This window comes from Oryza brachyantha, chromosome 7, assembly GCF_000231095.2.
Source record: "Oryza brachyantha chromosome 7, ObraRS2, whole genome shotgun sequence".
Classification (NCBI taxonomy): domain Eukaryota; kingdom Viridiplantae; phylum Streptophyta; class Magnoliopsida; order Poales; family Poaceae; genus Oryza; species Oryza brachyantha.
Window position 1 is genome coordinate 16,791,077 of NC_023169.2, and position 19,445 is coordinate 16,810,521.

Below are 19,445 nucleotides of genomic sequence, written 5' to 3' on the forward strand. Positions count from 1 at the left end.
CCGCGCCGCGCCGCGCCGCGTAGGAGTACATGGTGGTGTATCGCTAGCTCGCCGGGCCCTCCTGCACGTACGTACGTACGCCGAGCGCGCCCCGCCCGGGTGGGGTACCATGCGTGCTCGCGGTCGCGGCCTCCTCGGCGTCGCGCTAGAGCTCTAGGGCGGTAACGTGGGGTGGCGTGGCGTGCGTGCAGGCGGCGCGCTCTCGATCGCCACGTCGTGTGAACCCGACGGGATTAACCAGCGCCACACACGGCGTACGTACGTATCACCAGGCATAAATTCTGGGTTGACTTAGACACGCATTTTTATTATATAAATTCTGACCAGCAGTACTAAGGGCATTTACGACCGCAGACAATTACTGCGTACTCCATTCGTTTTAAAATATAAGACTTTTTAGACCCTGTTTAGACACTTAGGGACTTTTTTAAAGTTCATGTAACATTGAATGTTTGGACAATAATTAGAAGCATTAAATATAGACTATTAATAAAACCAACCTTATACTCTGGACTATTTCGCGAGACGAATCTATTGAGCCTAATTAGTCCATGATTAGCGAATATGATGCTACAGTAAACATTTGCTAATCGTGGCTTAATTAGGCTTAAAAAATCTGTCTAATGAAATAGCCTTTATTTATGCAATTAGTTTTGATCGGTCTATATTTAATACTTCTAATTAACGTCCAAACATCTGATGTGACAAAGGACTATAAAAAAGTCCTTGGATCCAAACAGCCCCTTAGCCTTACATATTTTCATATGAATGCTAATAAATCTAGACATATATATAAATTATATATATTCATCAATGGATAAATTTAGGCAAAATATAAAGTCTTACAATAAAACAGATGTAGTATTTGACATACACAGATAACTAAATAAATAGTTTATATAAATTATTGTTTATGTAGTTGTCTGTGACGAATCTAGTCAACAGGGATAGAAGGGTTTGAACAAGTTAGATAGAGTTATAAGCCCTTATTGATTTTTACCATAATTTTTTTGGGGGTCTCTGTGCGAGCTCCAATGACTTTAAAAAGGGTAGTAGGGGCTCGATCCCCTGCCGTCCCCATGCTAGATCCACTCATGTATGTATCATATTTAATACACGCAACTAATGTATAAAGTTTTTATGTAAAACAAGTTGCATGTAGTTTGAAAGCATGTATAGTAGCGGTAGACGAATGAAGAGACGTCGGCTAAGTTTTTTTTAGCTAATGATGTCATGGAGTATATTTAATCTGACGTGAATGTATATAGATGGTTATTGTATCCTATTGTACAAACATGTTATTTTAAACTGTATATTCTTATATTTTTCCTCGACTTTCATATAAACGGTGTATTTTAAACATGAAAAATATAATTTAATCGTATTAAGATTTTTAACGTTATATCACTCAATTTCATCGTCAATAACATTAAATAACCATAAAATATCAGATAATTTTTCAACATCAAGATAACAGTGTTATTATTGTTACGGCTTGTTCTTACTTCACGGCATGGCCAGGATAAATGGCCTGACTATTTTTATGGCGACGAGAAGGATGTTTGAGCTGACTTTCACCGTCGGTCGATCGGCATCTCCGGCCGCAATATCCCTGGATACTGTTGCACCGAGCTATCTGAGCAGTACTGCTACTTGTCTGCACAAAATTAATCCTGTCTCTACTTCCACCACTCATCGTCCAAACCTTGCCAGCTCTCTCAGCTCGCCCGGATTAAGACCAGCTTATACCGTACAGCGTGTGAGGCCCAGATTGGTGTCTCTGATTATCTATTTTGAGTGTATAGATAGATCAGATATTTTGATATCATAAAAACAAGTGTGTCTAAACCATACAGTTGAAGAAAAAAAATTCTTTAGAAAACGTAAAACAAGAAATATTTTTTCAATAAAACTTTTTATATATGTACGGTGTGTTCTTAACGTTTTAAGAGTAAGGACAGAACATAAACTATGATAAAAAACCTAAAATAAATTCTAAATTTAAGATTTAAATTATTTTAGTTTATAAGTATGAACAGAAAAATATAAGCCGAAAAGAACCATCATATACCTTTTTTTTTGAAAAAAATGAGTGAAATTATCAGTACCTGCACGGTTACACGAACTGATCGATGTTTTGAGTTGCAGTCTTTAGAAAGGAAGAGCAGTAAATGAAGAAACATGACATGTCGGCCAGCCAGCCGGGCCATGGCCCACGGGCGACTGGGATACACGTTCCACTGTACACGTGGGCCCCACGCCTTGCCACATTGGCTTCCAGCCTGGCTGGCCATTGCATCGCATGAACTTTCTCCTCTCTTTTCCTTTTTTTTTTCCAGTCCTTTTTTTCCCCCACGGGTGTACCATAATACGTGATGCGCTCAAACTGTTTCGTTAACCTTTTAATCTGTGCAATCACGAGCTGTAACTTGCATAGCATTTCTTTGATTTATTTTTTCTTTCCTTTTGAAGTCATCACATCCCCGTTTTTGCAATAAAAATGCTTTCAATCTTTACAGATAAACTATTGGTTTTAGTTGACAAAAAGAGGATTATAAGGAATTAGCACAGTAAATTAAGTGAATTAAGCATGTACAAGGAGCACTAATTAAGCTCCACCTGCAAGACATTAGCACAGTGGCACAGCACTAGCAAGTGCTGCTTGTCTTCACCTGTTCATCAGCTGGTGATGATCAGTTCCAAATGGGGAACCCTCGAATCAATGCAAAGACATGCATGTTTGGAATAAATTTGCATGCATGGGACCCCATGGTGTGTACTGCAGATCCCCTCCAGCAAATTATGGGTTGGGGGAGAAGAAAAAAAGAAAGATGGGCTGTCATTCATGTAAGCAATGGCATGGCCATTTCCATGGTGTCATTATCAAAGAGCAAGAGAAATATGTACAAATGCAAAACATACGGTGTACACATTAGTATGATGATTTTGTGAACTTTCCATTATGATCTCGGTAGGATGGATGAAATTTAGATAAATTAGTACTGTTTGGTTCTCCTTAGGACAAGTTCATACGTTGAATGTTTGTTCGAATGCTAAATCGTCCACGTCACCAAGAGTCTTGTCACAATAGTTGTGAGCTCTTGGTGGGCTAGAACCATGGCCTCATATAAGATTTGTATTTCTCTTCTTCCTCTCAATTTGCTCGAGTTACTATCATTATAGTTTATTTAGAGTTGATGTTAAGGGAAGAGTCCACTCTTCCCTCACCTTGCTCACTTCTCCCTCTTGTGGTGACTATATGGACCCACTTATTAATTGCCTCTGTATACATGTCTTCTCCAAAACAATACTAATACATGATCACTTTCATTTTTATTTTTTATTTATAGATATGTTGTTTGGTTTTTTCTATAAGAACCACTATCAAATCTCTCATATCAATCATAACTATTTTGTTGTTTTTAATTTATGAGTGTAGTCTCAACTCCAGGGCAAATGGGGTCATGTGGATTGAATGGAGTGTGCCTACACTTTTAGGGCATTCAAGGCCATGGATGCAAAAGCTCTCTTGCTTGCCTGGCCATCTCAGTCCTCACACACCCTTGAAACAACAAGAAGTAAAAGAGCTAGGGGCCATACATTACTATACACACATATATGGCCACCTTGCATTGCAACATGGCCATTTGGCAATTTGGGTACAAAGCATGAATGGCAGCCTCCTTTCTGGGGTCCTTTTCGCCATTTTTACCGCTTGGGAAACGATCGGTGAGGATGCAGCAACGCAGGGGCATGAATAGCAGTAGCATGATTGACCGGTCGATCGATGGATGGATGGATGCAGTGGCGGATCTAGTATGGGGGTGGCAGGGGCTCGAGTCCGTGCTATTCCGTTAAAGTCGTTGGAGTCTCCATAATGTGGCAAAAATCAATAGAAAAAATGAGCGTAAAATCTATTTAACTGTTGAAGACCTCTTTAATTTTGTTGGCTAGATCCGCATGTTGCATGGATGGGTGGGACGATCCAACGCTTTGTCTGTAAAAGAGTCAAGGCACTCACATGCCCTGTATTTAAGGACTGACAGAGCTAGCTGCTGTGGTTTTTTTTCTTCCTTTTGCTCAAGAAGGATTAATAATGATGGTGAATTAGCATGATTATATCTGAATTTATATACTGGCTAATTGTAGTGCTACTTGTAGTATGATAGTTCAGTCTTTGGGCTAAGATTGTGCAACTGAGCATTTAGACGAGCAAGTCATAGCTAATAATGGGAGTCGCAATCACCAGGGCAATGGAACCTAAATGGCAGGTCTCCTGTATTTCAGGCAAGTATAATAGCATAGGATACTGCAGTTTTCAGGCAAGGGCAAGGGTTTATCCATTTGTGCTGCGGTATAAATGACCATTTTTTCTTTATCCATTCAGTATTATAAGACTTTCTAATTTTATCTAGATTTATTAATAAATCAATGTATATACTCTATACTTTCCTGTTCTGAAATAACTTCATCTTCACCCTCTTTTACCAAAAATAAGTTTATATGCAAGCAATTACATATTGAAGTATATGAAATTAGAGAACAAATACATTGGAATTAGATAAAATGATAGGCAATTGCATTGGAACGAAATGAGCAATTGTTACTCTCTGGTAGTAATATAACGGATCCACACTGTTATATTCTTTTTTATCCAATACATCATATCTATTTCAATGTTAGTAGTCTGCTATTTTTTCACTTATAGTAGAACCACCAAATCAATGGTTAAGATCAGTTTATGACAATAATGGTGGCTGAAAAACTAGCATCGATAAGTTATTTTTTAATATTATTTTATTAAAATAAACATTCTCATAACTTATTTTTGATATCAATTATTTAAAAACACCATCCTCAGCCGTGTGACAGATAACACAACTTCATCGCGACAAAACCATGGTGCCATCACCGGCCATGGTATGGCAACAAAATACCACCACGCTATGGCCGACGCATGGCAAGCCAAGAGCATTTTGTGCTATACACCATAACAGGTTTGGTTTTAAAAGAGATTTTGATGGTTTATTTTAATCTTTTAACAAGAAAGTTCCAGAAATATAGAAAAAAACATTAAAAAAAATGTATGTTCTAGTTCTAGAAAAAGTATTTTTTGGGTCTCATTTTTAAACAAAGGTGAGCTATATGATATGGAGCTGATAAAAAAATATTATTTACTTTTGTAGTACATCGTAATTTCATAACATATCTTCACTACATGGGGTTGTCTATATTTTTAGAATCGTCATCGATCAATTTTATGAATTGCTATTGACTAAGAAGCTCTATGAAATATCACCGTACAAACACAAACACGTTTCATCTCTTTCCTGCCATGGCCACTAGGTTACCGTCATCTTAATAACAAATCGCAGAAATTTCATATACAATAATTTTTCCTAATACTACATTCTTTATCCTAAAATAAATTTATTTTAATAATTATTAAATAGGAGTTTATGGAAGTAAAAAAGAAATATATTAGAAGTGATAAAGTGAAGAGTAATTGTATTAAGATTTGATAAAGTGAAAAGTATTATAATACTTTTGTTTTTATTTGTATGTGAGATGGATAAAAATAAAGTTATTTGGGAGGAGGGAGTAAAACTACAGAGGGTGATTGTTTGGTTTCTATAGAAAAAAACAAAATAACATGTTTGCAAACATAGATAATTTATAAATAAAATTTTTATATACGTACTTTTAGTAAAAAACAAAGCTAAAAAATAAACTTTAGTAAACAACTTTAAAATTAATTTAAATTTAAGGCTAAAATTTAAATTTGACTTATAAGGTGATAGCCGATAATGGGACAGACAACAGAGTTTCCAGCGGAAAGGAAAATAAATGTGGTAATACGGTAGAGCTGCTATACAAACGGCAAACCTGGCAGTATTTCCCATGTGCACCGCGCGGATATATTTTATACAGTATATATATATATGCTCACGTAACTTGTTCATTCATCACGAGCTATAAATTTCTCTTTATTAATGTTATCTTTCTCAGGCAGATCTAGTGCTAGATGTGCAAAAGCAGGTGACGAAAGATAACTTGTCATTAAAAAAATCATTTTCCAATGACGTTTTTTTGACAGGATACATATATATACTCCATAAATATATTTGGCTTTTTTACAGGCAAATTACTACCATTGCTATTTTTTACTCACAGGTTAATTAACTGAACTTTTTAGCAGAATATCTCTACAACTTTTGAGTATTTGACAGACAGCTAAAAGTGAAAAAAAGAGAGAGTATAATTTGACAAAGCCCAGTGACTAATCTACTGACTTGAGTTAGTGATGGTACAGCAGTATATGACAATTGACAAGTATGTGACATAACTCACGTTATTCTCTCCCACACTCTCTGCATCTTGCAGGCTTGTGGATCTACTTAATTTTAACCTTGTTACTAGTGATTGATTAATCCGAGCTAAAACCCAAAATTACCATGAGCATATTCAATTAACAGTGGAGCAACACCTCTAATTAATCCCTCCTCTCTTTTTTTTGATCTTTCTAAGCGAAAACTACGCAGATCCCAAGTGATTAGGATGACTTCAGGATCTGTGTAGTTTTCGATCTTGAGGTTGGGCTACGATTCTTGGGGTGTTTGGTGGATTAGAAGGTGTAATCCATGGCTGCGTCGAGCAAGCTGCCGCTTTCGATGCCGTCGGCGTCGGCGAACAGCCAAGACTCGATGGCGGAGAGCTGTGTGTCGTCGGCGGCGGCGACGGCGGCGGTGAGGGTTGGCTTTGTCTCGTAGTCGAAGGTGGAGGCGGGCGCCGGCGCGGCTGAGATGGCGGTGCCGCCGCCGTAGGACACGTCCGAGGCTTCCGATGAGCCGGACGCGCTCTCGGTGGCGCCGGGGGTGGCCGGGCCGCTGCCCTTCCGGGCCCAGCCGTCGAGCATCCGGGAGATGTTCTCGGTGGTGAGGACGTAGCCGGCCGCCGAGGGGGAGCACTGCGACGCGCCGGACGAGCTCGACGCGGCGGGGCTATCTGCGGTGACGGCGCCGGCTGCTGCTGCTGGCTTTGGCTTGCCTCCTCCGGCGGCGACGACGGCGGCGGCGTCGGGCTGCGGCTTGACGTCGTCGAGCGACGTGAGCGCCTCCCGCAGCGCGCGGCGCGCCATGTCGATGTCCGTCTGGAGGCGCCTCTCCCACTGCCCCTTGGACGACGACGCCGGCCTCTGCGCGGCGGGCTTAGACGACGCCGCGGCGGCGCCGCAACCTTCCCCCTCGCCGCCGCCGCCACCCTGCAGCTTGCGCTTGAGGTGCGTGTTCCAGTAGTTCTTGATGTCGTTGTCCGTCCGCTCCGGCAGGTAGGAGGCTATGGCCGCCCACCGGTTGCCGAGGAGGGCCTGGAGGTGGACGATGAGCTTCTCCTCCTGGTCGGTGAAGTTGCCGCGCTTGATCCCCGGCCTCAGGTAGTTCGTCCACCGGAGCCGGCAGCTCTTGCTGCACCGCATCAGCCCTGCAACCATTGACACACACACACCTCGCACGCATCAGAATCCAGCTCCAAGAAGACCTCCATCGATCCATCCATGGAAAAGCTCGAGCTAGCTACGGAGAGGCATACATACCGGTCCTGGTCGGGACGGCGCGCCAGTTGCCGGGGCCGTGCTCCTGGATGTAGGAGACGAGCACGAGGTCCTCCTCCGGCGTCCATGGCCCCTTCTTGACACCCTCCTTGTCGCAGCACGGCGGCCTCACCATGGTCGCGCGCGTCAGTACTCCTCTCCTGCCCCGATCAAACAGATCCAAGAACCCCGTACGTCTCTCGCTCGCAAGCAGCAACAAGACGTATGGCGGCAGCTCACCGCACGAGGCAGCCGAGCTGAGCTAGAGCTCTGAGCTCTGAGCTCTGATCGATCGATCAGTGTGGTGACGCGAGAGAGGAAGAGGAAGAAGAAGAGGAAGAGGAGTTTGGTGGTGGTGTGGCGGCTTTGAGGACAAGGGTCCAAGGGGAGTGAGGTGTAGGTGAGTTTATATACACGGAGCGCGCGAGCACAGTAGCGCTGACCTTATTACGTGTGCAGTCTTAAGCTTAACTGCTGCTTTATTAGAGTAAGCTGCCATGGGTGGCCATGGCTTCCTTGAAGAGTCAAATAAGTTCAATAGTATAGCCAACTACTAATTTTAATTTATCTATAGTTAATTTAATAGTCAATGTATACAATAGTTAACTATAAAATATTAATATATGATCCTATATGTCATACACATATTTTTTTTAAGTCCATATGCAGTTGGCTACAAATTAGTAGCTCACATCTCTTCTTTTTTCTCTCTTATCTCTTTAAAATATATTTATAACTGGCTTATAGCTTGCTATTATACTACTCTTGTACAACGTAGCTAGGTGAGTGAGGCTGCATTTACGACGGGCTCGTGCCAAAGTCAGCCTGGTGGTGGGGCGCTAGTACCAGTACAAACCCTGCAACACTAGGCTGTGTTACTGTTGGTTTTTTTCTTGAGATAAAAATTATTTGATTTTTTATAGATATTTTATCTGTTCTATATTATAATTTTTTAATTTATCTAAGACTCAGCCACGTCTCAAATGTACATATATATATATGTCTAAATTTATTTAACATATAAATAAATCTAGATAATGTTAGAAAGTCTTATAACATACCGAAGATAATATTTAATAGTACAAATAATAAAATTAACTATATAAAATTAGTGTACTCTATAAAATTAAAATGAAAATCTTTCCTATTAAACAATATAAGATGAAATTTTTTCTGTAATTTTTATTTAAAATATACACCGTATAACAGTTTTGGAAGAAAGTATAAAAACCGAAAAATAATCTCGTAAAACGACCCCAGGCCAGCTAGCTACTCCTCGGCCCTCGCCTTCGCCTTCTTGCTCCTCGCGATGGATGGATGAACGGATCGGTCTCACCTCAGGGAGGGCAGGCAGCGTTGCCGCGTGCATTAATGGCGGCCGTCGCGTGGCCGCATATGCCATGTTGCCACACGCTGCTGGTCTCTCACCGGCCATGGCGCGCCATGAGCCATCTACATCGCTCGCCTTGGGGTTTGAGAGAGCCCATGTCCCACTTCCATGTCGCCGTAGCGGCACAGTTTCTGTGTACCCAAGATCATTTTCCTTCATTCACCTAGTTAATCATGTGCTCCGTTTGGGAAAAAAAATGACACCGTAAAACTGCATATATCTAATTGGACACTATTTTCTTAAAAAATAAGGTAAGAGAAAATTTGGCCATTCACAATAAAATGAGTTAACGCCAGGATAAATGATCATTCCCTTCATTCACGCAGTTAATTATGTGCTCCGTTTGTAACAAAAAATAAAGGCAAGAGGAAATTAACCAAGTGCATGCGACAAAACTCGTGATCATTTTCCATCTCTTCGCTAAGCAGTTTTGTCTCTGTCGATCTGCTTTCCCTGCATTGATTCGTTTGCATATCTATCCGAAATGTTCTGAATAACCACACCACATGGTGATATATATATATATATATATATATATATATATATATATATATATATATATATATATATATATATATATATATATATATATATATATATATATATATATATATATATATATATATCTCCCGTCACCGATTGCGGCTGGCTGACGTTTCACTGCTGCTGATGATCTCTCTCTCGCTGTTTTTTGTCTTGTGTTCTTTCACCGTACCTGTTGTGAAGAACAGCTAGAACTCCTCGATCGCCGTCCGTTTGGACTCTCAATTTTCTGACGGTCATCATAGACCAGCCAGCCATATCATATATATGCACACCGTATGGTTACAGAAAGCTCATAGCTGCTATACGTACGATGATTTTTATATGATAAAGTATTTTTTTTAGATTTTATGACACATAAACATCGTTATATTTTACTTCTGTTCTCCGCGATATTATGTTTGATGGTACCAAGATAAGATAGTGAAGAAAAAACCATATAGCATTTTCCGTGGAAAAAAAAGGTTTGGCCCTTGGCCTCGACGACGTCACGCACTCCGGGTGCAATAAAAGAGAGCTTTTAGCCTGTGCAAACCCTACCTATCCTGTGAAACAAAGAGAGGCAGAGCCAGAATCAGAGGAAGCAGCAGCGAAGGGAGAGAGAGCTAGGTAGGCGACGCATGCAGGAGATATGAATAAAGTGGTAGTAGCTAGAGCAGCAGCATGCAGATATGAGTAATGGCCGTCTCCCCCTTTTACTCTACCCTCTCGCCTTGGTACTTTAATCGCCATGGATATCTCCACCCAGCTAGCTGCATGCTGCAATTGCCCCTCCATGAATGCAGCGCCAAAGTTTGCAGTACACATGTATACTCATCCATACGTATATAGTAGTAGTATATATCTACTGCTGCTGAATGCAAACATACGAAGACGACGACCGATGATCAGCAGTCATGAGGGATGACCTAGCTAACGAGATTTTGCATGTAAGTAGGTGTAGGTAGCTAGCTAGATAGCAGTAGCACAAGGGCAGAGGCACATGTGCTGGGTTGTCTAGAAGGTCAACCCAGTGGAGTAAAGAGAGTGACACCAAAGTCAACACACAGTGTCCACGGGACAGGAGTAGTACGAGACCCCAGCTGCTGTCCATGGGAGGAGCCGCTTGTGCTTGCTCTTGGCCTCTTGGGACTGCATGTTGTCTATGAGAAATCGTTATCTTGGGGTATTGCAGATGATATTTTCTTTTTTCTTTTTCCATGAATGTGTGTATACCTACCAGCGTTGTCGTCTATTGAGGGAAAGCTCTCGTTTGGGTGTCGCAGGATGATCGTTCGGCCTTATCCAGCAAATAATATTACAGAGGTCTAAATGAATTAGATAGTACTTTAGTTCTTTTTCTAAGTTATCTTTAATACAAAATTTTAGAGATGACTTAGTGGGAACTTTTATGGTCTTAGCGGGATAGTGAGGGCTTGAGCCCCTATCTCCCCTATGCTAAAATTCAATTCCACAACTTAATTCCAGTGCTCCCTCTGTAGTATGCTACATTCATCTTAAAATATAATTATTTCTATATTATTCAGTAGAGATTAAGATTGAGATAAAAAACTATGGTGTCTTTTGATAAATGAGAAATTAATACGAGTGAGCGAGGGTACGTGAGGATACAATTAAAAGAATTTTGAGTGAGAAGTGATGTATGGAACAAGTAAGTCAACTCAAATTTATTCTAAGTTAAATCCATTTGAGCTTGAGCAAACTTATAAAAAATATGACAGTGTTTTCAAAAGGTTCTAAATACTACTTTATTCGTTTTATATTATAAGATAAGATGTTTTTCTCTATCTGGATTCATCTATTTATTAATTAATGAATATTTACTCAGTTCCAAAACATAAGTTCTATGTTTTCTAATATGTCACATCCAGTAGTAGATTTATTTGTATTTATATGATACATAAAGATTTAGAATGTGAAACGGAGATAACTCTGGTATAAAAAAACACATCAATTTGTGAACAACAAAATGCCGTCCGCGTTCACCTCCCCTAACCAGCTGCAAGCAGATCGACACCATGAGTCCATGCATGAGATGGTAGGAGCCCATTGCTTGGCAAGAGGCATTGCTTCTGGCAGTGTACATGCATGCATCAGACCCCTCTCCTGCCCCGTGCGGCATGGCCGTAACTGCTAAGCGAGACTTGGTCGTCATCCTCATCCCGTGGCAATCAATGTGCAGATCTGTGCACTTTGGCTTGTATTTTTTTTAACGAAAGATTAAAAAAATAAGGATTATCAGATTTTTATAGCTGTTAATAATATAAGCAATAAAATTAGTTGTTATAAATTTAAAAATCTATTACACAAATGTGAGATTAATACATAGATATAAATTTATGTTGTAAATAAATACATTGTTTAGTAGTTTAAAGTGGCGTTTGTAAAAGCCAGGAAATGATCTGACCAAAATATATAACTCAGCTTTTACTTGCACTGCATTTGCCATCCTATCCATGCATGCATCCATCTATTGATCAACTGGGGCTAGCTGCTGCTGCTAAAAAACGCCTGCAGATTCCGCGAAACGAGCCATGGATGGACGATGATCCATCCAGGAAGGAGGATGAGTAGTAGCGATCGAGCTCAACAGTGCACCACGCGCCTGTGCTGCAGTAGCACCAGGACACTGCATTTATATGCGTGTGAGTGTGGTAGCAGCAGCTCTCTCCGTTTTACGGTATAAGACTTTGTACAACGCAGAACGCGCGCACACAAATCTAGCCCTAACCTTATGAGCACCTCTAAAGAGAATAACAGAATAACGAAGACAACATGGTTGCCTCGCTGACGACAGACACGTTGTCACCCACTGAAAGCATAAAGCCGTTAGAATCATGAAAAAAAAGAGTCGAACACGACCTCAAGTGCTACTAAGGCCTTTGTAATCACTGGGCTAAAAAAATTTTATAATATGAAATAGAGGCAGTAGTATTTATATATGCATGATCTCTTCGCTCTTCGGTACACACGGCCGGCTATGATCTGTCTTTGTTCTTTAGTTGCTGGTGATCTATCCATGGATTTAATAGAAAACAACATTGCTCGATCGACTCCTTCGATCCAGTACTACTGTTGTTAATGCCAGTAGGATCAGCTGTGTTCAGCTTCTCCGCTGTATTATATTATCACTTGCTCCTTTCGTTTCTGCTTATGTTTATAAGTCGAAAAATTAAATTTTTAATTTTATATTTAAAGTTGGTTTTAGGGGTCTTTATCATAGTTTATTTTTTTATTGGTTTTTAGATCAATAAGAATACATCTATAAAAATATTGTTCCTAAATTATTTCTAATTGTAAATATGTTATTTGGCTTTTTCAATAAAAATCCAAACGATTACCCCCTATTATTGGTATATGGAAATTGCTCCATTTTTTCCAAAGTAAATCTTACATAATATTACCTATGTCCCAACGTGCGTCTATAGTTTAAATTTGAAATAGAGAGTTGTGCTTATTTTGGAACCGAGGGAGTAATATTTAATATTACGTACGTGCTCGCTATTAGTTAAGTTTGTTTTCTAAAATAGTGATAATCTTTTTTTCAAATAACGTTTATATCAGTAGCATGCATATGCAAGGAGACAGCAGAGTGGTTGGCGCATCGATTCAGATGCCTTTTTTCTGAACAAATGAACATGACGTTGGCCATCTTAATTCTGAAACAAAATCAAGAAAACGTGCGTGCTTATGTTGTGTGTTGTTTTGGTCGATCCGTGCTTTTTAGGTGTTGTTTAGATTGAGAAAATTTTTGGAAGAAATGTCACGTCAAATGTTTGACTGGATGTCGAAAAGGGTTTTTAGACATGAATAAAAAAACGAATTTCACGGCTAGCCTGGAAACCGCGAGACGAATCTTTTGAGCCTAATTAATCCATCATTAGCACAGGTTGGTTACTATAGCACTTATGGCTAATCATGGACTAATTAGGCTCAAAAGATTCGTCTCAAGATTTCTTCCGTAACTGTTCAATTAGTTTTTTTTAATATATTTAATGCTTTATTTAGGTGTCCAAAAATTTGATGTGATGTTTTTGAAAAAAAATTTTAGGAACTAAACAATACCTTAGTTTGGTTTGGTCCCATAATATTTACAACTGAAGCCGTACTGAAAGAAGCTGGAGATCGAGGGCCATTGGCTGGAATGTTCATATCGGCCATTGAAAGAAAGGTCGAGATCTGATGGATAGTTCCTTCGTTTCATAATATAATATGCTTAACTTTTATTAGCAATATATAATCATTTGTCTTATTCAAAAAATTATAAAATTATTATTTATTTTGCTTGTGACTTACTTTATTATCAAAAGAACTTTAATCACGACTTGCCATTTTTTATATTTATAATAAATTTTTAAATAAGCGAATAGTCAAACGTTACAACTAAAAAAGTCAAACATCTTACATTATGAAAAGGAGATGGTATATAATAGCTAGGACTATGACACATTTTTTTGAAAGCAATTATTTTTTTTTTGAAACCAAGACGATGACACGATATTTGACACTGCCTAGGTTTTCAGATCGATCAATCAGTCCATTGGATGTCTTCTATTGGTGTGTTATTTTCTATAGGCAGTACCTAAGTACTCCATGAAAATGAAACCGGGTAAAAAAGCAGCTAGAAAAATGTAACATCATAGACACATGGTTTTTTAGTACTCTCCGAACCTGTTTAATACAGCTAGCTAGCATGTCAGTCATTGCATTGACAGATGAAAATTATGAATAACTAACGGCCGGGGTGATCGTTTGTCTTAATTTTTTTATGAAAAAAAACCAATTAGCATATCTGTAAACAAACAAAAAATAATTTAAAAATAAAAATTTTATATACGTATTTTAGCAATCTAAAAAGCCTAGGCTAGAAATAAACTATAGTGAAAAAACCCTAAAATTAACTCTAAATTTAAGGTTAAAAATTTAAATTTTGTTTACAAGTATAAGCAGTCGGTGAAGGCACGGCAAGCGACGATTAGTTTCAATATAGCATCGTACATTAATTAACCTCTCGGAAAATCTTAGCCATATGTGTATACTACTAGTACTGTCGATCTTATGTTATGTTTAATTTCCTAACCACCATAATACAAAAGAAAATGGAAATAATAGTACTTCTCCGGTCACTGATATTTATGTTAGGAATAACTTAACAAGCAGTGGATAATAAGGCCAAGTTAGCTATAAATTTATATTAGAGTTATTATATAGATTATCTATAAAGTTAGCTTCAGTATTTTCTAATATCCATTTCTCTAACTTATGCGTTAATACATATGTCTTGGTGCATACATAGAGATAACTCTTACAGATATATTACAGTTTGTTATTCTACTTGTTCTATTTTTCAGTACTAGCAACATTAATATTAGCGGCTACAGATCTGTTTCTAATAACAGTTTTTAGATTCTCGTAGGCATAAATCCAAACTCATAAACAGTGTATTTTGTAGAAAAATATATAAAAAGTTCTCCTGATGCCTTTTTAAAGCAATATATTTTTACTACATTTGTCATGCGTTTATATAACTATAACAAAAATTGGATAATACTTCAATACTATAATTTCAGCTATTTAAAACACCACCATAGAGCCAATGAGCCATATATGTAAATAGAACTCCATGAAAAATGGAAGAGTGCCGAAATTAGACACGCGCTTAATTCAATCTGAGCCAAGATTTTCATTGTACAGTTCTCTGCACTGTTCAACCTAGCTATATATGTCTGTCATTGCATTAAGAGAAGAAAATTAAGTATAACCAAATAAAAAGAATGGATGGATGGTACAGACCATCCAAATTGAACTGTTCAATATAAAAACAAGTGATCGATTTGTGCTTAATATAACTTCACTCATTAATCAACCCTAAGGAAAATATCTAAACCGTGTGTGTACCAAACAAAGAAAATTAATTAAGGTCCATATATTAATCACACTCCAAATTAATTCCAAGTAATTAAGGTCAATATCTAAACGACATAGTCTACTGATTTCCCTTAGAGATGGTTACCATCAAGCTAGGACAACTGTAAGAATGACCCCATAATCCACCAAATTAAAAAGACTATAAATAAAAATTTGATAAATTTTGTTATGCTTTTTTTAAAACTATTTACAGTTATGCATACCGTTGAGACACAGTAACTAGGGTAATTAAAACTCTGTCCATGTTCAGACAGATTTCTGAAAGCCAGAAATCGAGAAGAGAAAAAGAAAAACCAAAAGCCGCCGAAACAATGGAAATCTAGTGATCTAGGGTTCTCACGGCGATCGATCGGTCGAATTAATTACAATTTTCGGAACCGGATGTGATGACCTAATCTGATGGCGATTAACCAACGGCAGCTAGCTCTGATAGGGTTACAGATAAGGGACTGACTGGAATTCAACTTAAGTCAAGGTGATGGTCTCGTCTGACGTTAATAGTCCAACAGAATGCCATGAATTCTGAGCCGTCCTTGCTGCTGTACGATCATGCGCCATGGCTTTTCGCTTTTGTGTTTATACCTATGAGCTAAAATTTACTAAATTTAATATTAAATTTAGTATCGATTTTTATGTAGTTAATATTTTAGTCTTATCTTTTAGATCGCTAAGGATACATATATAAAAAATTTTATTTATAAATTATTTTTATTTTCAAATAAGATCAAGAGAGATTGATTGGGTTTTGATGGTTTGATGCTACTGAGTGCAGAACGGAATGGTCAAAATTAGTCAGCCACGGTTGTTGACAGATTAACTTTTGACGATTCGAAGTGTTGTCGGCCTGGTACATCGTATCCGTCCGTTGACTGTTTCAACGGGGATCTCACTTGTGTGCTATGCAGCTGTCACTAGCACGGATCTCAAAGCATGGTTCGACGGTGGATGATGACCACTAGTTATCCCTGCCGTGGGCTATGAAATTTAGAGGATGCTTGGGGTTAGGTTTCCCCTTAAGAGCAGCTAATTTTGAAAAATTGAATATAGTTTTGAAACGATTGTAGGTAGTTCTTTGCTTGAATCTTAGGCAACTCTTTACATTGTAAAAGTATGATTAATAGAGAGAAAACTGTTTAATTTTATGGTGATATCTATTAATCTTAATCTTAATCTTTTCCTATTCGATGAAACGTAGGTTGTGTTTGTAATAACCGAGATGGGAATACTGAAAGACTATTTGATGATTTGTGATGGTTATTTAAGAGCACAGATGACTAAATTAAATGCATGGTAATGGAAATGAATCTTGTTATAGAAATGCTAGATTATTGGATCATCTCTATTGCTAATAATAGGAATAGTTTCTTAAAAACACCAAAATATTGGAGGCCATCATACATCTTTTTAAGGGACCATACATCAAAGTGACCACCATAAAAATACTCGGCGAGAAGAAGCATCGAGAGAGCAGGGTCCATAGCGGTGCACAAAGCTAGATAAGAGAAGAAAAGCACACCGAATTTTTTCGCTTGCGTTTATATATATATATATATATTTAAATTTTAATTTTTTAATCTTAAATTTAAAGTTGATTTTAAGGTTTTTTACTAAAGCCTATTTTTAAATCGGTAACAATCATATATAATTTTTTTATTACAAATTATTTCTGTTTACAAATATACCATGCTAAGATAGAAGGGAAAAACAAATAGGAAGGAAAAAAAAGAACATACAACTACAAGATGGCCGGAGGTAATAACCATGCTTATTCATGACGCATGCAGTGATGCTAGGGCATAACTGCTCATGTGTAAGTCGCCTCCTATTTATTTGGCACAAAACATAATAGCATGACCTTTTCTTTTGTTCATTTTCAAGCAGCAACGTCACTGGGAGATACCTAGGCCATCCATGCACGCATGTCCCGTTCTTTTGGAAGCCTGTGGCCCTGAAATGTTCGAGCCTAGCTTCCTTCGCTCCCACAGGCGGCGACGCACAACCAAGTGACGAGCACTCGGACAAATTCGCGTTATTTTTGCAGATAACCTTTTCGTCTGGACACATTATTATCTTAATTAACACCGGGTTACATTTACACACTTTTATTACCGCGGTTGTGGTTACAATATTTTTACAGATATGCACAGTATAAATCAATCTTAATCTTGAAGTACGAAGATACCCATATGTTCACTTTAGTAGCACCGAGAGATTGAGGTCGGCAAAACTACTCAAATATTTTTGCACGTTAGCCCGGCCAATGCCATGGGCCGGATGGGCGCACCGCCGCACCACACTTGCGTCCGTCGTCACTGCCGTCGCCGTCGCCGCCACCGGGGCAGGGGAGGCACGTCGTGGTCGGGGCCGTGCCATGACGACGCGTCTCCCGGCTGGCTGATTCCTCCGCCATTGTCAAGCCAAGCCGGAGGTTTTTCTCTCGCTGTTTCTATTTTTTTAAAAAAAATTTTTGCTCTGACATGGACGTGGCTCCCATGGCTGGGCTTGGGCTGGGGCCTAACGCCCTATGACATGGGGGCCCACGCGGTAATCACTCCTCGAAACGGGCCCCCGGCCCATCCCGCGCGAGCATGGTGGGCATCGCGGCGACAATAAATTGCACCAGAGCAAGTCAAACCTTGCGAGGCCTTTGGACAGATCAGACGATGCTTCTAGAGAGTGGCAAAATGTCAATGTTCGTACGCTCTACTTGTCTCTGTCTACAGTTTCTGTGTGTCCTAAGAAGAAATACCCAACGAAAAAAAGATACCAAAAATGGGGTTTTCTGGAGCGTTTTTCAGACTCCTGGGTGGTCCAAGAAATCACGCTTGATATTCTGATATTTTTGTCTTTCGTTCACTTTGCAGTAGTTCATTGTATTTGGACTCTAGGTTTATATAATCGTATTACCTTTTTGTTTTATGGTATAAGATGCCATGTCACTCTCTATATCCACATGGATGTCAATAAATTTGAACATAACATAATTATTGATCCATAAATGAATCTAGGTAAAATCAAGCATCTTATATTATAGAACGGAGGAGGAACTAACGTAGATGTCAGTTGTTAAGTTTAGCTATTCCATTATTTTAAAATATAAATATTTTTCTTGCTATGTATCTGGACATTGGAGTGAGTACTGAGTACTTATATTTGTTTCAGACTAACAAAAAGTAACAAAAAATATCTCGACATATCGGTACCAAATCATTTCTGATCGTTAGATCTAACAGTGCACATCCTACTCAGCTAGATCCAATAATAAGAAATAATTTGGTACCTTGAGATACCGATATCTTAAGATACTTTTTGTTAGATCAGAGCAAATCTCGATTACTTAAGCTAGTGTGAGTGTGTGGTACAGAGAAGAAGAACAAGTTGCTCTTCAGAGTTTAGAGCTGAGACGGAGATGAGCCTCCTCGACTACAGGAGCGGACAGTAGCACCTGAGCCCACTAGGGCACAAGTGGCGCCAAAACTTCTAACACTGGGTTGGCAGGAGCTTAAATGCACTGAAAGAGAGAGTCAAGATGAGAATTTGTCGCTCATCAAGTCAATCGATTTGATCATTTGATAAATGATGGCCTTCTTTTTCTCTGCCTGAATTTAAAGATTATCGGCTTTGTGGATGATAAATGATGCCTCACTTGACATTATTGGAACAAACTGTGCCTGTTTCAGATTGTTTCAATTTGAACTCGAAATTCAGAGGGAAATCATTTCAGAAAACTAGTCAGAAATCTGCACCCATGATTCTGAAGAACAGATGTTGATAGACAATTTTTGCATCGACCAGTACAAGCATTCAATTCAGAGATATGGAATCAGCGAAAGGGAAGAACCAAACTGTCAAACTCTTAACGAAGTCATCTACCAGTGTCAGCTCTATTTAAGAATGTATGATCGATACAGCACATTGTTCCATTCATTTTCCTAATCGCTATAATAAATTGAGCACTAATTAATGGCTGGAAGGCAACTCAGGCACTCCTCTTAG

At 38.8% G+C, this 19,445-nt stretch overlaps 1 protein-coding gene across 1 annotated transcript; it reads right to left on the reverse strand.

Moving 5' to 3' along the window:
• Positions 1 to 6,117: 6,117 nt before the first annotated feature.
• Positions 6,118 to 7,951, reverse strand: LOC102722599 (transcription factor MYB30-like). Its single transcript, XM_040526043.1, has 2 exons — positions 7,592 to 7,951; positions 6,118 to 7,479 (listed from the first exon to the last, which is right to left on the reverse strand). Exons 1-2 carry the CDS (start codon positions 7,722 to 7,724, stop codon positions 6,626 to 6,628), a joined length of 987 nt encoding a protein of 328 aa, XP_040381977.1. The 5' UTR covers positions 7,725 to 7,951; the 3' UTR covers positions 6,118 to 6,625.
• Between the last annotated feature and the right edge of the window lie 11,494 nt (positions 7,952 to 19,445).

Coding starts and splice junctions, on each gene's coding strand:
- LOC102722599 (XM_040526043.1), bottom strand. CDS start 7,724: ATGGTGAGGCCGCCGTGCTGCGACAAGGAGGGTGTCAAGAAGGGGCCA. Junction 7,480..7,591: donor CGCCGTCCCGACCAGGACCG/GTATGTATGCCT, acceptor CAATGGTTGCAG/GGCTGATGCGGTGCAGCAAG.